General features: G+C 36.7%; 1 protein-coding gene across 2 annotated transcripts in view; it reads right to left on the bottom strand.

Annotated features, from left to right (window-relative positions):
- Positions 1 to 277: 277 nt before the first annotated feature.
- The window catches only part of SNAP25 (synaptosome associated protein 25), a 96,855-nt gene continuing 80,448 nt past the window's right edge, over positions 278 to 16,684 (bottom strand). Inside the window, exons 5-8 of one of the 2 annotated variants that reach the window (XM_069075408.1) lie at positions 12,855 to 12,972; positions 8,726 to 8,851; positions 6,849 to 6,993; positions 278 to 1,508 (exon numbers count right to left, since the gene is read on the bottom strand). In XM_069075408.1, the coding sequence (XP_068931509.1) occupies positions 1,440 to 1,508; positions 6,849 to 6,993; positions 8,726 to 8,851; positions 12,855 to 12,972 (458 nt within the window). In that variant the 3' untranslated portion in view covers positions 278 to 1,439. Of the gene's footprint in view, positions 1,509 to 6,848; positions 6,994 to 8,725; positions 8,852 to 12,587; positions 12,706 to 12,854; positions 12,973 to 16,684 lie in introns of both variants that reach the window. The other variant, XM_069075407.1, reaches the window with a different exon arrangement.

Here is a 16,684-nt window from a genome sequence, read left to right as displayed (position 1 = left end):
ACATTTGTAAAAAAAAAAAAAAGCATTTAGCACAGTATTTGGAAGAAAGTAGACACTATATAAATGTTTATTCCCTCCCTCTTTGCCTCTTCAGTTTGACTCATCAATTGTCACTTGAATCCCATCCAACAGGGAAATTTGCCTTTTCCCTACAGATCATCCATGTTATAATATCATAAGCAAGGGTATTGAATTGCTCTTCTCCTCCCTCTCTTGTGAATGGAAAATAAGGTGTCTTTGATGCTCAGGTAAACCAAGAAAGACAGAACAGAGAATCTGGGGTCTATAATTTTTAATAATTTTCAACTAGCTACAAAATGTCAATCACGTCACAAACTGACAGGAGACAAGAGGAATTTAATATTACATGCTGTAATGATATTTATCTCACAGTTTATCTATATTTCATTCATTTATATTATTTTTAAATTTTTCTTTATTAGCTACTAAACATTTCAGAGATTTGGTGTGCATAGCTCTAGATAAGCAACAAAGAACTGTACCAATAACAAACCACATGGGGAATAGCGACTAATAAGATACAGCCTTATAAAAATTACACCTCTGCACTGTTTCATAGTGTAGTCGTTTCCTCCAAAAGATAGTCTTCAAAAGCAGCAGATAACCCCTATATTACACCCATTTGACATATTTTCAGCCAAACACTTATTTTGCTGGCAATGATTAAATGGCGAGTGTCAAATCCATCTTTTTTTTTTTAATTAAAAAAGAATGATTATGGCTAACAACTCTATTGACAGAAGAAGGTGCCACTATTGCAGTCTTGCTGGTATAACATAGTCCCAACAGTGTCTCAATACTGAGCATGCTTTTGTGTTATTGTGTATGTGTGTTTCTCGTTGTCAATGTGCTACTGCCGTGGAAAGGTCTTGTTTAAGTAGGAGCCTAAGAATCTATTTATTTCTCATGCATAAATGCATAAATCACATCACTTTTAGTGCAATGCCTGTTAATATAATTCCACATTTGTCTAATCATGAAATCATAACGACAGATGACGGCCATGAAGAACCAAGGACAGCAAGTTTTAAGTGCTTGAGAGCATGACACCTGAAGGAAGGCGCGTGGCAGTAGCTCTGTGGAAGGTCACAGTTTTACGAGAACAATACTGCATATTTAAAGGTTCAACAGCACATTAAGCATTCCTACATTGTTGTCATTCAGCAAACATCATTGAGGAGAAGAAGAAAAATAAAATAGAACACATCATAGTGAGCCAAAACCATCAAGGTATCACTATATACAATCTTGGGAAAGAAAGGTAAGCAGAAAAGAAAAAGGACAGACTACACAGGACAACAATTACAATGGGGACTGATATGTGCATGTGTGCAAACCTAGTAGGGAAATACCATGAGAAAAGCATGACAATGCCGTCTTCCTCGACAGCATGGAGACAAAAACACATCTGTTGGCATTTAACCACTGCCCAGCATCTTTGTTGCACGTTGGTTGGCTTCATCAATCCTGGTTTTGTTGGAATCGGCCTGGAAGAAAGAAGGGGGAGGGGTGTCATTAACAACAATGTAGTAATCAGGGATAAACACTTTGGATTGGTCTTTCTTTCTTCCTTCCTTTCTTTCTTTCAAATCACAAATTATTCAGATATTTTTCTCTTTTTGACTCAAATACAGGTAGCAAATCGACATTTAAATTCTTTGAGTTGTTTTAAGGATCTTTGATATTCCTCAGGCATTGCCTTCAAGGATACAGTTCTACTGACTTGATATCTGAAATAAAGTTTGTTCAGTTGTTTTTCAGTCATGTCTGACTCTTTATGACCCCAACTGGGGTTTTCTTGGCAAAGATACTGGAGTGGTCTTCCATTTCCTTCTCCAGCTCATTTTACAGATGAGGATGCTGAGGTAAATGGGATTAAGTGACTTGCCCAGGATCACATAGTGGCTGGATTTAAACTTAGGAAGATGAATCTTCCTGATTCCAGGTCCAGTGCTCTATCCACTATGCCACCTAGCTGCTCAGTGAAGTTGAATAACATTTAAAATGTGACAAATCTTCCTTCCTAGCTGATGTTTTTATTTGCTCTGCTAACTCTACACACACAGAATTTCATAGTTGGAAGAGACCTCAGAGGCAATTTATTCCAACCAGTTCCAGAAAAGAATTCACTATAGAATTTACTTGGTTGACTGTATTCATTCCTAGTATTCAATGTAGAGGAATTGATCAGGCAAGGTGGGGAAAGACCACTTTTTTTTTGGAGGGACAATTGGGGTTAAGTGACTTGCCTAAGGTCACATGGCTAGTTTTTTGTGTTAAGTGTCTGAGTCTGGATTTGAACTCAGGTCCTCCTGACTCCAGGGCCAGTGCTCTATTCACTGTGCCACCTAGCTTCCCCGAAAGACCACTTTCTAATCAACGATATTAAATGTGAGATGCTTTCCCACCTCTATAGGATTCTATTCTATGTATCACTTCTTTTAATTTGAAGGGTTATTAATTCCTAGAACTTTTAGACTTTATATAAAAATATATGCATATATATACATATAGACACATACATATAGTATGTGTGTATGTAGCTAGAAATAGATATGCATATATATAGAAAGAGACAGATATATAAACACATGCACATATATATATATTAAAATTATATTTATTCTAAAGTAAAATATTAATAATTTATTAACTGCATTTTTCTGAAGTTACTTGACCCTGTCTCTTTCTCTCTCTATATATGTATATATTTTATCACTAGACAGAGGCCATTATTTTTATTTGAAAATTTTCCTGTGGTTTTCTATTCAGAGTTTCAATTTCCTCATCTGTAAAATGACAATGTTGGTTAATTCCCACTTTATGATTCTCTCTAATCCTAAAGACTTCCTTCTTGGGAGACTGATCCCAGTGGAGGAAATGGGACCTTTGATAGAAAGAAGACTGCAGGCCCAGGTCAGTGTGAAATTATGAGGCAGATTGAACAAAATTTTGTGGGAATAGTAAGTAGTCTATCTTGATTCAAATGTTGGTTGAATGAAGAATAGTATGTGAAAAAGTAGTTTGGGAGAGAATTAAGGAACATGAAACGAGACACTAAGCATTTTTTACTTGTTTTGCATTATAAATTCTGTATTTCAGTATATTAATCTGATAGAAATGTGTAGAATCAATTAAAAGATCTAGAGACTAGAGTCCTGAAGATAAATTAAAGAGGCATTTATAAATACATAGACCTGATGTAGAGTGGTAGCAGGGAAATTATTAAGGAGGAAGGAAAAATTTTCAGAGGTTGAATCAATAAGGGTTGATAGTTTAGACATGAGGGAAGGGAGAAAGTAAAAAATGACTCTAGGATATCTGTTCTTGGGAACAGAATCATACTGTCACTAACAGAAGTAGGGAGCAGGATGAAGAATTGTTTTTTAAGGAAGCTGTTAAACACATTTTCTTCCAAGTAACAATAGGACATCCAGGTTGATATCCAATAGGTATTTTAGAATGTAGGTCTAGAGAATGGGGTAAAGGTCATTGTGAGAGTTATAGATCATAGGGTAGAGTCAAATCAGTATTAAATCAAGAGAATTCTGGTCATAACTTTGCCAGTAATTCATCATGTGACCTTGGAGAAATCACTTCCCTTCTATTGACCCTAAAATGATGCCAGCTAACCACCATGTTGTCCTCCAGCTTTAACATTCTATAAGTGTACGTCATTCATGTAGACAATGTTGGAGGAGGAAGTAGTGGATGGCTTGCTAGACTTGGAGTCACAAAGACCTGGGTTCAAATCTTGCTTCTACTTCTTTCTAGCTCTGGGACTCCGGGAAAGTTACTTAACCTTTAGGTGCCTCAGACAACTCTATAGGATTTCTCTCATAAGACACAGGTGGTCATGGGATTGGATAAGATTGTCATAGTAGTGGGCATAAAGAGTTAAAATAAAAGGACAAAGTATAGAACAAGAACCTTACCTCCTTAGATAAGATTATGATAAAAAAAGAAATGCCCTACACTGATTCTAATACAGATGAAGACTTGCCTCTGATAAGAGATTTTTCAGGAAGGGCTCATCTTTTCTTCCATAAAATATTAATTAAAAAATTTTTTTTAAAAGAGCAAGGTTTTAGAATTGAGATATAAGGTAATTTTATGACAGTCCATAAACTGTCATATTAAATGATCATACAAAACTGATGTCGTCATATTATGAATGACTAGATGTAACCAGGATTAGTGTTGAGAGTAGGGACATAACCTGGGAGTGGAAATGCTGAAAACAACCCAAAAACATTAAAGGTTTCTTCCCTTCCCTCTAAAAGCATGTTGGATGTCCATTCATGTCCAATATCTGCATCAGAAGTAGAAGAGTATTGGAGAGGGAGAGAAATGTGGCTTCCTGCATAAGAGACTCCATTGAATGAAACATGAATTTAAATATATTATCCCTGAATAGAGAAGGCAGCATGGCACAGTGGATAGAGAACTGGTTTTGAAGCTAGGAAGAAAACACAGATTCAAGTCCCACCCCTTGGCACATATTAGATGTGTGACCATAGCTAACTCATTTAAGCATTCAATATTTTTAGGCAGCTCTCTAGACTATAAATTGCCAGGAAAATGGTAGTTTGCATTGGTAGAAGGGGTTTTCTCACCCAGGAATTCCCTGAAATAGCAAAACCACTGGTCTAGTCTCTTTGCCTATTCCTATTTCTGAATAGTCCATTAAGATTTCAGTGTTGATTATGCAGTAAAATCTGCCTGATGCATGTGGGAAATGAAACCTCACTGGAAGCCTTTGTGTACCTAGAACTTGGTAAAAGTATGAAGTTATTTTGGAATTAGTTATCTTTTGTGATTTTATCATTAATTTTTTAAAAACAACAATAATAAAAATTTTTTTTTTCAAACAAAAGTAGAAAACTGCATGACCAATGAGACACAAAAAGATCAATGCTGTAATGATACATGGGTATTTTCCCTCTATTAATGAGGCAGCACAATATGATAAAAATGGCAATAGTATGAAAGCCAGAAGCCTGGAATTCAAATTCTAGCTCTGCCTCTTACTAGCTATGTGACCTTGAGCAAGTTACTTTCCATTTTGTTGTCATTTAGTCATTTCAGTCTTGTCCAGCTCTCTGTGACACTATTTGGGGTTTTCTTGTCAAAGATACTGGAATGGTTTGCCATTTCCTTCTCTAGCTCATTCTACAAATGAAGAAACTGAGGCAAACAGGGTTAAGTGACTTGCCCATGGTCGTACAGCTAGCAAGTGTCTGAGGCTGGATTTGTACTTAGCAAGATAAGATTTCCTGACTCCAGGACCAGAACTCTATTCACTGTGTCACCTAGCTGCCCGATGGGCATGCTATTTTACTTTCATTTAACTTACTATAATATAGGGATAATAATCTGTAATATAGGGATAATAATACCTGCCCAGTCCATACCACAGGATTGTTGTTAGCACATATTCATATAGCACTTTGGCCGAGAAGATAATGGGTTAGTGATATAGAAAAAATAATGGATAAATAGAGAGCTGAAGGGCTCCACTGATGTCCTCAAGATGTCATAAGAACATGAAAACTGTCTCTGGTAATTTGGGGGAACTTCATTTCATAGATTCTGATAAGACAGATAAGAGTTAACACTAAATGAACAAGTTGGAGGGATGGTAATTTCCATCGTACCCACGTTGAGGAAATCACAGAGTCATTGGAGTATTGAAGGGTACAAAGACATATATTTCATCTGAGTCTCATAACAACCCTGTAATGGTAGATATTATAGGTATCATTATCTTTATATTATAGATTAGGAAACTGTTGCTTAGAGAATTTATGTGACTTTTCCATGTTCACATTAAAAAGTGTCAGAGGTCGGATTTGAACCCACATCTTCCTGGTCACAAGTCTAGTATTCTATCTACCATACCATCCTGCCATTTGAATGAATGACTGATATCACAGAAAATTAGAAATTCACGAGGGCATAATTATAATGCAAGTTGACTTTTAAAGGTAACTATTCTATGCTGAGTTAAAGTATTAGAATAGATCTGAAACTCCCACTTATAAAATGCTTATTTCACATTTTAAAGTCCCTCAGATTTAAGGCACTATACATTAACAATTTGGCATACAACTTTTTTTTTTTTAACAATGGGAGAACTGATAACTATTACTTGAATAGCCAGTGTTTTGTTTTGTTTTGCTTTGTTTTTTTATCAGTCAAGATCTAATTTTATTTGGTACAACATTTATCAAACACCTTTCCATGTAAGATTTTCTTTTTAAAACATAGAGCATATAGTACAGAATAGACCAAAACAAAGTTTTCTTTTATTTTTTTCTCTAATAGTTCCCTTCTGATGTCAGTAGCAGTTTCCTGGGTACTAAGAAAATGAAAATTTAGCCCTATGAATCAAAAGATTTAAAAACCAGATTTCTCTTTGTATCTAAGCTGGATAATATTTTTTTTAATTAGAGAGAAATAACTTTAATATCTTCCATAATAGAGGCATATCACAAGATTCTAATAGATGAGATTATCATTTAATTGGAAGTAAGCCTACAAACTGAAGTTCTTGGAAACTTCAAAAGATTATACTCAATTTTTAGAGGGAACTACAAGGGAAAAAAATTACTGCAGACAGTTATCAGTGATGGTAAAAAATGTGATTTTAGTCCTAGGGAAACTAGGAAACAGAGAACTGATCCTCTGTTGCAAAATTCCCAAAGATGAGTCTTATTACTTCTTTACCCACTTCTAGTACTGAGCCCCCCATTTTTAACAGACAGGCCTAAAGTGGAAAAGTGGCAATACTTATTAGAAACCACATATATCTCTGCTTTCCTTACCTTCTCCATGATCCTGTCAATCTGGCGATTTTGTGTGTCAATCTCATTACCCATGTCCAGGGCCATATGACGAAGATTTCCAATGATGCCGCTCACCTGCTCCAGGTTTTCATCCATTTCATTTTCTCGGGCATCATTTGTTACCCTGTAACCAAAGAAACAATTCTTTTGAGGAAATTGGAATGGAAATACTCTGGATACCTAGGACTCAGAGCTTATCTGAAAAATACCTGTAGGCCACCGGATATTTCTGCTTTGGAAAACCTCTATTCAATATGTGTGTGTGGGGAAATTAACCCTAATTTATTAGAAAATAATCAAAGCATTATACTGTGGCAGTTTCATCTCTGAATCCTTAAAATTTTTTTTTATTGATGACATTTTAAAGTGGATGGATCTTTTTATCTGAGCACCATCAGCTATCTTATGCTTTCTCTTTCATAGGATAATAGTCTTTTCTACTCTCAGAGTTTAATCATGTTAGTAAGAAAATTCAGCTGCAGTTGGAAACACCCTATTGAAGGATAATAACTCTCTATTTCTTTTCCTATGTGCTAGCTATAGCCACACTCTGGAAATTAACCCATTGAGTTAAGTTAAAGCATCACATCACTGGGCTTCTTTTTCACTTGCAATGGAAAGGAATGGGAGAAGTAATAATAATTATAGGTCTTTCCTTATGAGAAATATTGTTGGGAGTAGTTACTTGCATAAAGCAAGTTAAATTTGCTTATATTTAAATGCCATGATCTCTTTAGATGGTCTGAGGATGAGTTATTATGGAGGGAAAACCACTCAGACAATGTGTGTGTGTATGTGTGTGTGTGCATGTACACATACATTTGCATGCATTTGTGTGTCTGTTGGGTGGGTAGGGAGTGGAGAGAAAAGATGTTTAGATCAACATGAAGATCTTGCTTATTCTTTTGCCTTTTTTAGGGGCTTGGAAAGATAAATAGTTCAATTTGTGGAATAAAATTATACCTGCTTCAGAATTCCCTGGTTAGTAGAAGTCTTCACAGCATAGCCAGAATATTTCAATGATTTAGCAGTTGCAATTACTCAGAGCATGTGTCTGTACATAGGCATCTGCCACAAATAAAGCAGGGAGATTCCTTTTTGAGGTAGCCACCTTCACACTTTCTGTGCAGTGCTAATTACCATTCCTGATGGATTATTTGAGGGTAGAAAGTACTCAGCTATACTTAGATCAACAACCTATACCAAAACCAAACCCTAAAACTGTAGCATGAAATTATCTCATGTTGTTTGAGGAAAAGTCATTAACCATGGTGACTATTACCTCTGGTTTTTCAAGGAGCAACTGGAAAGATCTCCTCTAGACATGAAGAAATATGATTTATTTTTTGCACACTTTTGCACATTTTGTACACTTAGGGGAATGTTGAGCTGAGTTGGTTTGTAAGAGCTAACAGTGGCCTGGCCATTGATATTTGTAGAGTAGCAAACCTAAGTACCTGTTGAATATCCTTGTATAACATCATGTAAAAAGGGATGAGTTCATTACCTGAAGAATATTTACTTATTATTAGTCCAGGTCCTTCAGTCTCCAAACAGCCGAGTTCTGTATAGGCTTGTCTTAGGGCCAGCTGTTGGTGACTGCCTTTGTAAACTCAGTGTCTCAGCATCGCCACGTATCTATACCTGTTGCTGTTTATAGACACTGTAGTCAGTGTTTGCTTACCTGAACTAAAAGAGAAGGTTAGTTGATAGGAAGCCAAGCCACAATCTTTTTGGCATTCTCTGGATTCCACTAAAACATCACATAAAATTCATGAAAATACATTTGGAACAGAGGGTGAGGGCATGGTATCTCCTGGCAACATGGCACCTCTTTCTAACCCAAAAAAGCTCACCTGCGGATAAAACCACCACTGATGGCCATCTGCTCTCGTTCATCCACCACACGAGCAGGTTGGCTGGCAACAACTCCATCTTGATTATTGCCCCAGGCTTTTTTGTAAGCATCACTTGACTTAAGCCTATGCAAAAAAGAGGGTGAGTAACAGTGCACTGGGGAGGAGCTGTTGAGCTACATTCTATTTCTTCAAGCTAAGAACTGAACCAAGCAAATGAGTTTCCAGTAGGGGCATTAAGAGTATACCGATATATCATAAACCTGACTCAAACGTTTGGCTGCCACCATGACCAGACTACTCAATGACTTAATTCCAATGGATTCAATTGCAGTTATCAAGTCTGTAACATTGCCCAAAAGGGAAGTTTTTGGATTAGCTGGTTGGATTTGACAGAAGCATAAAGGTAGCTGGAGGACATTCACTTTTATTTCAGTGACACGATTATATTTTGAGACACAAAACACACACACAAAACATACTGGCAGACAGACATGGAACAAGACTGCCAAGTATAGTGTGTACATCACATCACAGCAACACACTATCATTGAGCGAAACAGATTTGGCTAAGTTTTAACACAGCATCATACAAAGATTCCCTCTTTTCCACATGTATGTGTGGCATCAGGGACACGTAAGCCACTGACATTTCCAATGAGGCATAAAAGACACAGCATTGGAGGCTGGCTGGGGCGATGGCCTTTAGAGTTCTACTTAGGGCAATTTCAATGGTTTTCTAGGATAATATATCGGTACTTCAATACAGTAACCATACATCGAGAGTTGATGTACAAACCTTTGTCCACAGAGACAAAAAGTAAAAGAGGCGTAGTGAAATGAGCGCAGGAGAAAAAGAAAAAATACAAGCAATCTAGCATCAGAAAGGGAAAGTCCTCTACATCTTCTTCATGCACCAGCTACAGGCATGAATAGGAAGTGAAGCATTCTCACTAAGCGCGAACTGCTCCCGTAGTTGACCATTCCCGAAATGCACCAGTAGTAATAAGCCTTCCCAAAGAGTGAAACGCAGGCCAAATGTCCTCTTCTTTGGACTGGGGGCTAGGGTGGAGAGTGCTTAAGCCCTGGTACTTCCAACTACTCTGTGGGCAGTGACTGGCCTGAAGGAGCCATTTTTCACTGAGCTGCCTTGGAGAGAAATTTAAAATCCAGGCATACCTGCAGGGCTCATAGACACATGTGCAGCATATTTTGGGGGTGGAGTGTCTTGTAACTAAAGCAATCAAAGATGTTTTAAAGTTCTTTGCATAGAAGAAACCATGAGCTTTTTGGAATAACAGCAGTAGGGACTACCTTTGGTTGATTCCAGAATATAGGAATTATACTCCCACATAGTAGGCTATATTTTCTTACATATAATAGGTGCTTAATCAATGACTGTTGAATTGGATAGGATTGTTTTCAATGAGAACACCTTTTCCCTTCATGAAAGGGCTACAAATATGCTCTGATATTTCCATGGACAGAGCACCTTTGGAGACAAACTGGAAAACTACTCCAATAACACATCAGTGACTCCTTTTACCCATGTTTAGTTAGTCAGGTGCAATTCCATCATTCTCACAGCTGTCTGAATTTACTGCAGGCAAAGGTTAATTGCTTTCACGCAATGTGACAATGTCAAACAAAAAAAGAAGAAAAAGAAAAATGTGTTCAGGAGAACTTAACAACTTGCCTTGGGGTCTGTTGTATTGAGAACCCCCTGTCAGTGTCAGATTGTGTGAAGTCCCAAGGACTTTGCAATGTTTTCTGCTATGTAAGATATTTTGTACACCATCTTTGGCAACTTGGAGGTGGGGTGGGGTGGGGTAGGGTGGGGAAGAATGCGTTTCTAAAAGAAGGCAAACTACTGCTACCCAAAATGCTGCACATACATTCACACTTATTGATAGGCATTAACTCGAGTCCTCAAAAACATGCTATGACAGGAAGATGCCCTCTGAATTCCAGGTGCACTATCACACACTGAATTGTGACACATGGTTTTCAAAGCTTCATCTACAAACGGTGGGGGACATTTAAGTCCAGCTTTACAGTTTAATTTGGGCCTCTTGTGAATGGTCTAATTATTGCTTACTAACAAATGAAATCAGGAAGGGGCATTTTAACATCACACGGGTGTTCTTTTCAGTAGGGATTTCCTCAAACCTCCCTAGGGAAACTTTTGAGGAGGAAGAAAGCCATTTGTGAAAATTCTTTATGAAGTCAACTCTTGGAGTCTTTGGGGGAAATTGCTACTGAAAATGATCTACAATAAGACCCTGATTAACTGGAATTTTGAAGGAATTGAGTGGTCTGGGTAAACAAATTTCCTGGTTAGTTAAATGGAAGGAGAAATTCTTTTGTTCATTTCCTTTCCAGTTAAGAATCTATGCTAAATTCATTAGGCTGCTTGCCAGGAGAATGAGTTCTGACTAATGAACACAAAATTTTTTGTTGGTAGTTGAGGAGTTTGCTGTACATATCTCTGGGTTTTCAATGCCAATAGAAATTCTCATTGTATAGTTATTGTGAATGTAGGAAGTATAAGAGAATGCACACTTACTCAAGGACCTAAGCTTGAAAGATTTTTTTTCAAGGTAGGGACCATGTAAAAGTTGGAGATTTGTTTCTTTCTCTTAAAATTGGAAGGCAGGAACATTTGTGATTGATTTTGATGGCTGCAGTTAGATAAATTCCAGTTAATCAGATTTCATTGTAGATCATGCTCTAAAAGCAAGAGGTTTCATTTGAATATATCAATATGTGATCCTCTTCCCCTCCCAAACAGAAATGGGGCATTTTTAATCAGGCTGAAAGTTTTAACTTTAAAGGATGTGATGATTATATGATTGGATAGAAAGCAAATCAACTATCATCTTAAAAGGGGATAGATTATGAAGCTTTAGGATAAAAAGGATTTATAAAAATAGGGAGTTGGGAGGGGTAAGGGGAAACCTTAGTGCTGGCTTAATTTCCAAATGCATGTTTGACAATCATTTCATGCATTTGATCTCCCTGTCAGATGAGATTGTCTTAGAGAAACCTACACTACTCATTGTATTTCCTCTGTTGCAAACTGTTACAACCACATGTCACATTTTCTGCTGAACTCAAAACAAGCTTTGAAGAATCTTGAGAACCATTTCATGTTTTGTGATGCCGTGCATGCAAAATCTATACATTTCAACATTTCAGCCAGTGTACTGGGTATCTAATTAGGAAGAATTTTAAGAGGGACACAATCAATTTGGGTAAAGCCTGGTCACTTCTTAAAGGATTGATAAGTGCTCCTACCCTGGATCTCTATAATATCGATCTGGGTCATGTCTTTCAAAGGTATTGAAATCTGTCCAGAAATGGAAAAAGAGAGCTAATAATAGTACACTCTCAACCTTGTATTATAAAATAGTGGGGCCAAATTACCTGCCATTTACTTTTGAGAACTAGTCCCTGGCTTCCATGTTTCTTATCTCTTCAACTTCCTCCTAGCTTTTTCTGGACACAAAATTTCAGTTTCTAGGGCTGGGGGAAGTGATGTGGGAAAGATAGTCCTGTTTCTTGAAAGCCTCTTTGGAAAGGGCTCTGTACTGGGGTACACTTTTTGGAAAATGTTGAAACGTTTACCAAGAAGAGGTGTGGACAGTGAAGCTTTCACTGCAGTATGCCTGATTTTTTTGGATGCATCTACAATAACTCCCATGGAATTGTCTACACTATGAGATGAATGCATTGGAACCCGTACTGATCTCTTCTGCATGCTACATGCTCATCCTGCCCAAGTGCCCAGCAGGGATGAGCTTGACAAGGCTCAGAGATGGGCCTTGGGGCTCAAAGCTTCAGGCAGGCAGGCAGCACCTACTTGTTACAGGGACACACACAAAGCCCACAGAATTTTCCTAGGTCCGTCAAATTCTTTTCTGCTTCTTTCATGTCCTTATTGATTTGGTCCATTCCCTCCTCGATGCGTTCCAGTTGTTCTGATTAAACACAAGTATTTTATCCCCACAGAATGAAGCGGATGAAAAAGGACAAAGAAAAAAAAGACAAAACTTCAGACATTCACTTTGACAGAAAAAAGAAAAAGAAAACTGGACACCACAGAGCAGAGCCGGTACCCAGTACCTACTTGTTACAAGGACATATGAAAAGGCCACAGCATTTCCCTAAATCTTTTAAATTTTTCTCGGCCTCCTTCATGTCTTGGTTGATATGGTTCATGCCTTCTTCAACACGATCGAGTTGTTCTGGTCAGGACAAAGGGATGACAGGGTGGAATGAATTTTTTTTTTTTGATCTCCAACAGAACATGAGAAATGACTATGTAGAACGGAATTTGAGAGAGAGAAAGAGAGAGAAAGAAATTGACAATGCATTGTCTGAATGGATGCATTGCTGGCAGGAAGTATGCAGGCTGAGTGCTGAAGATGCCCTGTGCTGATGTGGAGTGAAGGAAAAAACCAAAAATGATGTTTATAATAGCTCTTAATTCAAACATGATGGGATGGCATTAGGCAGGCCTGTTTAATTCAGAATGCCTAAAAAAACAGGGCAGTACATTCACTTACTCAAATATTAGTGACACCCAAGAGAAAGAGAGATAAGGCATTATTCTTCATGCATTTCAATTGAACATTTATTAGAGAAAATTTGTTGAAATATTGATATATTTTTAAAAATATATATTATGATGATGATCACTTTCAGCCAAGCAATAGAACTAACTTGCTTGGTGGATAAGACTAAAATGGTCATTGACTCTTAGCTCTCCCCTTTTTGGTACCTTTTTATCCACTGACCTTCTGGCTGACCTAACAGTTGAATAAGAGTCTCTATGGCACAATCTTTGGGTGAGAACACTTAGCTTAATTTATAGAAGCAGTACAGAGAGCAATGTTAGTGGAGTTGTAGGGGCCAAAAAATTTGGATTCCAATCTGGTTTCATGACTTACTTGATGTGAGATGTTTGGAGGCCATTTAATTCCTCAGCCATTTGGTTTCCCCATCTCTAACATGGAGGCAACTGGATACCTACCCCAGGGAATGTGGCAAGAATGAATGAAAACACTGATATATTTGGAAAGAGCTGTGAATTGTTGCATACTTTCTTTACTGCAGGCAAAGTTAACATACTGTCTCTATGTTAGGAATTGACTGCCATAAAAAGAACTTCCGTTCTCATTTTTTAAGATTAAAAAAATCACCAAGGCAACATAAATGAAAACTATACTGCCAAAATGAGGCAACAGCAGGTATGCAGGAAGGATTTTAAGATGACTTTTAAGATGATTAAAAGAGAATAGCATTTAATCTTCTAGTTTTCTAATCACAAAACCTAATTATGTTCTATTGCTTCCTTTCATTTACTTTTTCATGCATGCATGCATAGGACTTTGAGTAATAGGCATGATTAGAATAAAACGAATAAACAAACACATTGAAAGCCTAAGGCCATAAATAATAATTTAAAAACATTTCAAGTGAAATTATAAGATGGCAGCCAATAACTTAATAATTAAGCTGTAATGACCCCTGAAACCAAAGTGGAGACTGGATCTTTGGAAAGGTGAATTCTATTGTTCCTGGTTTTGTATGATTTAGGAATATTAATACCTAATTAACAGATTGATTTTAAGATGAATAACAGAATTCTCCTTCTTAGGCATCTTTGTCAATTTTTTTTATTCATCTCAACAGTGAAAGCATATTATTTTGGATTTTCTAGGGGTATCCCAGGAAGAGTGCTAATAGAAATAGTTAATGATGCAATGTTAATTCCATAAGAAAAGGTAAGCTCTTTGAGGCCAGGGACAGTTCCATTTTTGTCTATAATCCTGTGTGTCCAGGAAGTGTTCAATAAGTACTTCTCAAGTTGAATCAAATCCTAGTATACTTTTTGTGTGGAACAGCTGTAACCCACTTTAAGAAAATTCTCTATCTTAATTTAGGAATTAGATAAATCAGACATCAGTTATTTGCATTACAAATAAATTCTTCAATTAAGAAAAATGTTCCCTGCAGGGTAACTTTCAATAATGAACTCCTACCCAGCAGTGCCTTTAAATGTTTGTTTAAGATGAATGGTTTAAATGAGAGAGAGGAAGCAGAGAACCTTACAGTGAAAACATGAGTAACCATTGCCGATTGAAGAGCAAAATTAAAATGAACAATAGCTTGTAAGTTAAAATGTGAGTCATTACCATTAAATTTATTTTATTTTTTAAACAACCTTATTTTCAGAAAACCTTTCCGGAGTATAAAGTGAGGCATACTTTTACTGACTAAAGATTTTAAGGCTATTTTATAAAAACTGTTTTGGGAAAGTTTTATATAAAGTTGAGTATTTGTTAAATATATCTTTGTATTGAATTATAAATATCTTTATATTTCATTATGTCAGCTCTGTTATCTGAACTACTAAAAAACAGGTATGGCATGAATAATCCACAATGTTTGAAAATTTGTTTTTGAAGTACAATGTTGCTCAAGTTTCACTTTCTTAGTGAAGCCTTTACAGATTCCCCTCTTTCCCCCTAGCTGCTAGTGCTTTTTTCACCCCCCAAGATTATCTTGTATTCATTTTTTGGTTGTGCCTATATATGCACTTTACCTCTTCTCCTTAGATTGCAAGCTCCTCAGGGGAAAAGATTGTTTAATTCTTTATATGTGTATCCCCAGCACCTAACACAGTGTTGGGTTTAATACATTTTTACTGATTGATTGATGTGTATATCTCAGATTGGCAGCATGGTATAGCGGATAGATGCAGGAAACCTTTCATCTAAACACTACTTTTGATACTAGTTGTATGACTATGAACAAGTCATTTAATCTCTTGGAGTCTCATTTTCTCATCTGTAAAATAGGGTTAATAATACCTATAGCATCTATTTCAAGTTTTTTTTTTGAGATTCAAATCATATAAAATTCATGAATCCTAATATATGTAAAAATATTTCAAAGAAACTCTCAAATGGTCATTCTTTTGTACAGGACAAAATATCCCATTAGGAAGTCAAGCTCTGGGAGATACCTCCCTCATTACTCAAAGAGACATTTGAGCTAGTGTCAACCTTATCTTCTCAAATGATGAGTAGTACCTTCTTAGAGGAGTCATACTTTTCAATTATACCTTTTCCCATCTCTTGGTTTTCAAATGGAATATTCCAGCTTACAGAAGAAAAAATCCTTTCAGTGGTTTGTTTCCCTGAGAGATAGTATCTTTCCTATTCTTTCTTTTTTTTTTTTTAAAGAATATAAGAATGAGAGTTCTCTTTCTAATGTAAGTTTATTAAGGCTATGGATTGTTTAATTCTTGGTATTTACATCCTCAGGTAGCATAGTAATTGACATATAGTAAGTGCTTGACAGATATTTGTTGATTGATTGATTGAGATTCATCAAGCCCATTTGACTTTAATGATGTATCTAGCTACTGTGAATACTTTCTGAACTGTCTGCAAAACCAATGGAATATACAAATGGAAAAGGCATGTGCAATATTCACCACATAGTGGCAACAATACAGTTGCCAGTGTTTTGTAAAGAATACAGTTCTATTTAGTGTAATTCTGGTAGGTATAGCATATATTTCTTCACAACTACCTTAGGCAAAGAATTCAGTGTCTTGGATAATCAAGCAAATTTTGCACCATCTCCTTATTTTCCTTTTTCTTCAAAATCTCTCTCTCCTTCAGCTTCTTGTATAGGACCTGGCTCACATTTAATATTTTTTATGCCCTCCCCCAATCAACGGGGCTTCTGAAATGAAAAATCTGTACCCATCCAAAGAACAGGTATAGTTGATTATTTTTTAAAGCAATCAGGGTTAAGTAACTTGCTCAAGGTTACATGGCCAGTTATTTCTGGGTGTGGTGCTGAGTATCTGAGCCCAGATTTGATCCCCAGGTCATCCCAACACTGGAGCTGGTGCTCTAACTCGCTGAGCCACCTGGCCGC

Source organism: Petaurus breviceps, unplaced genomic scaffold, assembly GCF_028583685.1.
Source record: "Petaurus breviceps papuanus isolate PSGF00001 unplaced genomic scaffold, PetGlider_PUasm1.0 90919, whole genome shotgun sequence".
Classification (NCBI taxonomy): Eukaryota; Metazoa; Chordata; class Mammalia; order Diprotodontia; family Petauridae; genus Petaurus; species Petaurus breviceps.
Note: the sequence above shows the minus strand (reverse complement) of the source record. Positions and strands in the feature narration are given on the sequence as shown.